General features: G+C 42.9%; 1 protein-coding gene across 1 annotated transcript in view; it reads left to right on the forward strand.

Moving 5' to 3' along the window:
- The window catches only part of Ccdc141 (coiled-coil domain containing 141), a 134,813-nt gene that overhangs the window by 106,077 nt on the left and 20,647 nt on the right, over positions 1 to 8,089 (forward strand). Inside the window, exon 17 of the mRNA XM_050120635.1 lies at positions 1,969 to 2,118. Coding sequence (XP_049976592.1) covers positions 1,969 to 2,118 — 150 coding nt within the window. The remainder of the gene's footprint in view (positions 1 to 1,968; positions 2,119 to 8,089) is intronic.

An 8,089-nucleotide genomic window follows, 5' to 3' on the forward strand; every position in this document is an offset into this window, starting at 1 on the left:
AGCATCCCGGTGCATCCCTGCTACCTCCCTCTCTCGGCCACATGGGCTATAGAATGAAAGAAGCAGGCATATTGTTTAGTACATGTTAAATCTGAATTGAGGCTTTTGCGTGTGGTGCTGGCCATTGAGCCCAGACCCTCGCACGTGCTAACCAAGTGCAGCGTTATTATGCCATCCCCTGGTCCCAGTATGTTAAGTTTAAAAAGACATGCAATCATTGGAGTGCTTGTGATCTCCAAGTTTCCACCACTGTTAACAAACTAATAAAATCCAAGGGGAAAATCTGAGCATAAAACCGTATTTGATACATATTATTCTTGTGTGAATTTAAAATGGAGCCACGATCTCAGATGGACGTTAGGTTTCTGCATTTGAAATGCACCTAAGGCAACTAAGAACCTAAACTTCTCGCTTTAATTTGAAGTAAATTATACTGTAAAAGCTGACGTTCAATGCCCTTGTTGGAAATTTCTCCATATGTTCAGGAACTGCATGGGCTTGTGAGTCTACCTTGGAACCTACAGTTTGAGAAATTTAAAACTAGATCAAGTATTTCTGAGAGAAATTAACCACAACTAAGAAACATACAAAGTATGATATACACATTAGATTTCAAAGATGTCTGATAAAAAAGATCTTAACACTTCTATATTAGATATATGTTATAAAGGATAGTATTTGGACACACATGGTTAACTGTGTTATGAGGGTTAATTTTATTTATTTCTTATTTATTTTTCAGTGAGACTATTGGTTTTGCTACTTTTTTATTTTTTTTGAGACAGGGTTTCTTTGTGTGACTTTGGAGCCTGTCCTAGAACTCGCTCTATGGACTAGGCTGGCCTCACAGAGATCTGCCTGCCTCTGCCTTCCGAGTGCTGGGATTAAAGGCGTGCGCCACCACCCAGCTTCAATGAGATTGCTGGAAGTTGTTCAGTTTTGGTTCCTACCACATCTCTACTGTACAATGGGGCTTCGGGATACAGAGCCCAAAGACCACTGGGTTCCAGAGTCTTGCCAGAGCAGCAGCCCCATTGTATAGAGGAAGAAGCTGAATCCCAGAGATACAGGGTAGTCATCCATACAAGTCCATAGTAGAGGGGCCCAGGCCCTCTGCTTCTGACCCGGGTTCGGGCACCGGTTGTTGCATCTGCTGTAGACCACTGGCCGGATTTCCACAGGGGAGCCTAAAAGAATAGAAGGTGTTTCCTGATCCAAAGTCCATGACTAGTGCACTGGACTCTGGTGCTTTAAAAATTCTCCAATTCATGCTTTGAGGGTAGAAAGGATATGTTTTCTTCATTATTAATAAGAACCACAGATCCAGTTTCATTTTAAAGTTCATTTAAGATACCTGCCAGGCTACATGTTACGTAGCGAGCCTAGCGTCTACCCTTTAAGTAAGTAAAAGACAGAATATGAGAATTTGTTGCTTTTAATAGAGTCCGTTTTTGCCAACGTCAAGGTTTTCTAAGGGGTTTGATTACATTTGTGAGTTTATTTTTTAAAATAAAAAGAAAGGAGGATCTCACTTTGCACAAATAACGTAAATTGTTCTCTAGCCCTCTCTGGCCTTGGTGCCAGCATCCCCTCAGTGCTAGACAGAGACTGGAGCTTAACGAACCTGGGGTGAAACTCGAGTTGACGAGAAAATTACAGTGCCGAGGCAGAATGTTCCTCATGCATATTTTATGCTTTTCAAAGTAAAAATTAGACCTTATCATGAATGGCGTCTCTGAGGAGTTGGGGATGATGATGAGATTCAAGAACGGAAATGTCTATTCCATAATGTTGAATTTCTGGCTTCTTTCTAAAAAAATAAGATTCAAATACGTTTAGGGTAAAATAAATCAGGACCCTATATGTTTTTCAAAGCAATCTGTGAGCGCCATGATCCAGGCAAATGCTATGTGGTCACGTGACCGTTTCACAGCTTCCCCTTGTTATTTCCACACCCTTCATTTCCAGAACTGCTCTAATATCTCTGCAAAGAACCTGCAGCAACAGCTGGAGGCCCTTGAATTGGATAGCAGGGAGTGGAGCGCCAGTGCCAGAGCGTACGAAAGGGTCCTGTCCTGCAGCTTGGAGTTCTGCACCACCCGAGAGGAGATCAATGAGGTGGGCTTTGCAAAAGGACACACTGAGCCCAGAGCGTGTGTCTCAGTGTCTATGAATATGCATGCATGCTTGCACACAGATGCACACACATACACAGAATCAGAACACTTCTTACCCATGCCCTTTTAGTCTCAGAGGAGCCAGTTAATCTTGTCTTTCATGCTATGTGTGCTGATTGTCTAGTGCTGAGCTTAACGGTCTTCCACCCATGGGCTTCCTCTGGGGAAAACACATCAAGGTCATGACAGTTCCACGTCTGTTTCCCTTGGGAGTGAAACCTTTGAGTCCACTAGGAAAATGGCTGAGGGAAAAAGCGGCTAACTAAATTTGTTGAACTTTTACTTTGTGCCCAGCTGCGCAATCTGGGTCCACTAGATTCTGAGACTCATTAACTCCCAGGTTAAAGGATGAGTAATTAAGCTTTAACGGTGGCCTGTGCTGAGGCACCTGCCCTTCCTGCAGATCACAGACAGGGGTGAGAGGGAGCATGAGAAAGAAGGCAAGAGGAGATCAGGAGGGACTGCTGGGATCCGGTCCAGTGGGAGGAGTCAGGGAGAAGCAGCTGGCCTGGCTGTCACATCAGCAGTGCAGTCCCGCAGTGTACGCTCTCTCTTCTTGGTCTGGTTCACATTCTGGTGGATTCACCCTGCAGTCTGCCCTCTGCACAGGGGACAGCATCTCCCGGTTCCCTGTGCTGCAGTCTGCACCTCCCTTAGGTATCTTTACTCTTGTTCAAGAATCAATCACAACTTCTTGTTCTCCCAGGATTATAAAAGATCCGTGGCTATTTTTTAAAAATAATCTTTCTCTAAAATTTCTGTCTCCTTTTCCTCTCCCCCATCTCCTTCATCTTTCTTCTTGTCATTTTTCCTTCCTTGCTTTGCCCAAACATCCCTTCCTGCAGAAATGGAGCAACCCTGCACCTACAGAGAACACCAGTGGCACAGACTAATGTGTTCCCCATCCCGCTTAACTGGGTTTCCATGGCCCCCATGAGCTGTGGCATTTATGAGGCTGGGTTCCCCTGCCCAAGCCTTTCCAACAGTTCTATTTATGGGGACAACCTCATGATGAACTTGCACTTGGAGCCAGCCCAGTTGACAGATGACCCTACCAGCCATAGTAGGGACACTCCGTGATTGTCTGTACCACCTCGGGAATGAGCAAGCAGATACACACGGGTTTGGTTTGGAAGTCAGGTATCACTTGACCATAGTCTTACTTACTAAGAGAAGTGTCATTTTTCCTTGCTTCTGCTTGTAATCTAATTAATCTTTAGGCTATACTTTGATATTTGAAAGACCTTTGAAAAACTTGGGTCTTTTTATACTTTTATTTTTCCTGTTTGTTTGCTTGTTTTGGTAGCGACGTGACAGGCATGTTGAAGTGTAGCATCCATGTGCTGGATTTTACAAATACCAAATTAGTGGGAGCCCCTTAGTAAAATAAAATGTAGACATACCTTACTCTACTCTGAACTGCGACTAGGAGAGAGGACCCAGTTGATGGTTCCATGGTGGCAACATTTGGCATCTAGATCTGTTTGTCTAGACACGGGTTTCTAGAGAACTATACAAAATGAAGTGAAGCCAGGCAAGGTACCACAGGCCTGTTTTCCCAGCACTGGGGAGGTAACAGGGGGAGCAGGAGTTCAAGGCCAGTCTAGGTTACAGAGCAAGTTCAAGGTCAGCGTGGGCTACACAAGACCCCATCCCAAAACAAGCAACAAGAACTGACATGCAGGGTGTTCAGGTTTTTTTTTTTCTGTTATAAACTAGTGAGTAACATTTTTGCCAGGCAACTAGATCGTGCTTAACATTTAATTCTTAAAGCTGATCGCAAAACATAGTTTTAGTCTCGGACACTGAGTCGCAATAGACTCGGAGAACATCTGGCTTTAGCGTCTTCATTTCTCATATGAGAAAAGGAAGGTGTGTGTGAGAGAGAGACAGACTCATATTAACCGTGCCCTAGAAGACTACAGAACGTCTGTCTAGAGTCTTTGGGGGTCAACTTTGAGCCAAGACTCATCTGAACCCGAGAGTGCTTGGTGTGTGCTTTTCCAGAGTGAGCCGTTCAGTGAGTGTGTGGAGTCTCGTTCGACCATTTCTGGTCCCGCCTTCCATACATCCATTACAAGATGTGGGGAAAGATCTGCCACACTTGATTTGCTTCTCTTGACTTTGCTGGAACTAGCTTAGCGCTCTTCACTTGGGTCCTTACGGGAGGGCTTTGTGCTCTAAGGCATTGGAATGGCAGCTGCTCTGAAAGCGATTTAAAAATAGGATGCGGGGTTCTTTAAAGACAGGCAACCGTGCCTTTTGTGTTTCGTTATCTTCGCATGTTGTTATGCATGGTGAATTTTTGAAAAACGCGTTTTCTACACATTTACCCATGAGATACACAGCCATCAAACTGCCAGATTTTGAGGCATCTTTCCCACCCGTTTCATGCAAGGATACCTTTTTATGCATAACCACTCAATAGCATTGCCTTTTCTTGCCTGGCCATGTGGATATATCATGAACACACAAAACATTCTAGAAATTTCCGCAGCTGTATTGCAGTGCTGAGGAACTGTTTATAGCTACATTTAGAAAGGTAGTATGCTAGTAGCCACGTGTTTTTTTTCTTCTTGCAAGCTGACCAAAAATAACATCTCATTTACGTGAGGATGGTAGGGAGTTATAACTTAAGGGCTCAGATTTTGTGTCACAAGCAATGGCTTTTCTGGGAAGAACAGCGATGACAGGATCAGGCTGGTATCCATTTTCTCAAACTTAAGTTTACCACGCGAAATTTCCAGACAGTTATGTTGCTTTACCCAGGAAAGTCTCTTCTAGGATAGCAACATCTTTTCTATCAGAGGTTAAGAAGGAAAGGATTTAGCATATATATTCCATAAGTCAGGCATGAATCCCCCAAATTCTGTTGTCAGTTTGGATGATTTGCCCATCTGAGAGCCAGGCACACCGACTGATAAGAAGCAATGGATTATAATTAAGAATCGGGGCTTTTCCAAACACATACACAGCAGGATGAAAGAAAACCACTTACCATTGTTCGGCAGAATGAGCAAAGTTAGTCATCATGGCAGGGAAGAACACAGAAAAGTTTTCATAGAGAACAAACCACCTTGTGGGGCCATCACCGTGGAAAAATACAGACAATATTCATTGTTCAGATTTGTAATCCAAACTTGCTCTTTAAAAAATACTAAATTGTCTTCATCCAACAAATATGTTTAATGTAACTACCGTGAGCCAGGCTGTAACACTACAAATGTCCACAGAAAACTTAGACATCTCAAGACAATGAAAACCCACATGGCACCCCACAACCAAACCATAACCATCTGTTCAGCAGGCCCCAACCCAATTGCATTTGGGTGGCCTGTATAAGTGGACAGGAAAAATTACAATTTGTTCAGAAAATGTTCATCCTGAAGGTTCAAGATTTTAAATTGTAGTATTTGATATCTGTAAAATACCCCATAGGATCTTCTAGAAAGTCTGGAAAGCTCACATTTAAAATTATAGTAAGCATACCCCCAAACAGAACAAATAAGATTATTAAATTCATTCTGAAGATGCTACACTTTCAGGATAATGTTTATTGCCGAGACTGACTGCAATTTGGAACGGGTCTTTGCTTTCCAAGTTGTCCCCTCCTTGTTGCTATGTGACTTGAAGCTGAGGAAGATGTGCTGTGGTTACTAAATGGAAGAAGGCCAAGAAGACTTCTCCAAAAATCTGTCCAGCACAGAGACCCGTCTCTGGGAGGTGGTGCGTTCCAGCCTTCCATTACAGAAAATGAGCCTCAGAAAGCTCTCTCATCTGGAAGGGGCAAACGGAGCATAAGAAATGGACCTTGTGAATCTGGAGAAACAAAAACTGACTGCTCATTTTGGATTTTGGGTGTTAGCCAGAAGTATGCCGTAGTTCTAATGCAAGATTTTCTTTGCAAATCTATTGCCTTTGGTTTTAAATAGCCCGTGTCCCTCACACCAGTTGGCCTCGCCAGCACCAGACTTACACATAATACATTCTTGTGAAAGTGGCCTTCACCAGCTTAGTCAAGACTAAGAATAGCAAGCTAGCCTGGCCTGCCAGGAGCCTCTTACTCTTCTGTTTCCTTAGAAGTTCTCTTGTTCCTACCTCTGAGAGGAGACTTATCACTTGCTGGGAAGATTATGACGAGGATAATTTTTGTAGTTTCAAAAAAAAACAAACCTAGTTTTAAAATGTTAGTATTTTTTCTCATTATAGCCATGTAAATGTAGCCCACTTGTTCCATGCACTCGTGGAAGAGCTGAACATGTTCACAGAGTGAAGAATCAAATGACTCACAGAAAACGAACCCTAACATTCTTAGTACATACATGTTACTAATGTGAACTGTACCATTTAAAGATTTTGAATGAATAAACTGTTTCTGTCCCCAGGCTGCTGGCGTGTACGGCTGCTTACAGGCTCAAGCTGGACAGCTGTCTTACCCGTCTCCTCCATTCGCCACTGATGATAAGCTCACTAAAGTTAGAAACAGCTGCAAGGGCATGATACCCAAGCCAGTAACCATAGCGCTCTCTTCCTTTAAAACAGGGAAGCCGAGTTATGTGGGGTTTAGATTCAGTTCTCATACTGGAATGTGCAGGTTTGTTCATGCTAGAGGTGGTTCACCCATGATCCCTTCTGCTTGTGCATTCGGTAGTCTTGAATTTGCATCAAGAAAGGTCCAAGAGCGTAGTTTTTGACTGAGATTTCCAAGGCGACTCAACAAGAACAGTGCCCACAGCTCTGTGGAGAGATCTCGTGTGTCAGAATGAAGCTATCACATTTCACATACCCATAGCGTCACAAACATTCTTTGGCCTTCTAAATCGTCTTCAGTGGAAATGCGTGCATGCCAATGCTGAAATGGAGTTGTTCTTGCACGTCATAAATCTGATGTTTGTCATCCAGAGTAAACTAGAAAGCTCATGGTTCAGAATGACAGTGTTAGAGGTCTATCTTTCTACATGTCTCATACAGCTTTCAAGTAGATGTTAAACCTTCCTGTTTGAAGAAGCAAATAAGACCCTTTGACTATCAAGTTGATTGTAGAACTTTCCTTCCTTCCTCTAGACTGAAGTCTGTAATACCATGGGGTAAGGTAGCAAATTGTGTTTTCTGGTGCTTAGCTACCAGTGAGTGTGTACTTTTGCTCTGTCTGTAATGTTTATTACTTCACCCTATTAATTAATTTAATTTTGTGTGTGTATGATGTGTGCATGAGTGTATATGTGTGTGTGTGAGTATAGGTGCTGGCATATGGCATTGTATGTGTGGCAGGCAGGGGAAACCTGGAATGTTAGTCCACTCCTTCTAGCTTGGTTGAAGCAGAGTCTCTTTGGCTGTCTATGCAGCTGTGTATGTCAGCCTAGCTGGCCCAAGAGCTCCTGGGAATTCTGTCTCTGCCTCTCATCTTACTTTCATGAGCACCAAGATCACAGACACATGCACACATGCTAAAATGCTTGGTTTTTCATGGTTCTGGGGATCTCAACTCAGGTTCTCACACCCATGCATCAAGCTCTTAACCCACTGAGCCATTTTCCCAACCTTTGTTGTTTTTTTTTTGTTGTTGTTGTTTGTTTACTTGTTTTTGAGACAAGTTCTCACTGTGTAATCTGGATTGTCCTTGGATTTGTGAGCATCCTTCTCCAGCCTTCTGAGTACTGGGATTATAGGCGTGCACTCTTGCAGCTTGAATAATTTGGTTGTTAATTGTGGTAAAATTTTGTTTACTCTATCCTAACCAGGTTATGTGTGCTTTCTGTGGTATTGAGTACATATACCTCAGCATGCAGCCAGTGCACCCTCCATCAACACACATTTATAGTCGTCTCAGACAGAGTATCTACATAGCTAACTGCCATGGAAGGAGCTTTTTTTTTTTTTTTTTTTTTTTTTTTTGTTTTGTGGTTTGTGCC

This window comes from Alexandromys fortis, unplaced genomic scaffold (assembly GCF_014885135.2).
Source record: "Alexandromys fortis isolate MF-2015 unplaced genomic scaffold, M_Fortis_MF-2015_v1.1 scaffold_8_1_9099942, whole genome shotgun sequence".
Lineage (NCBI taxonomy): Eukaryota > Metazoa > Chordata > Mammalia > Rodentia > Cricetidae > Alexandromys > Alexandromys fortis.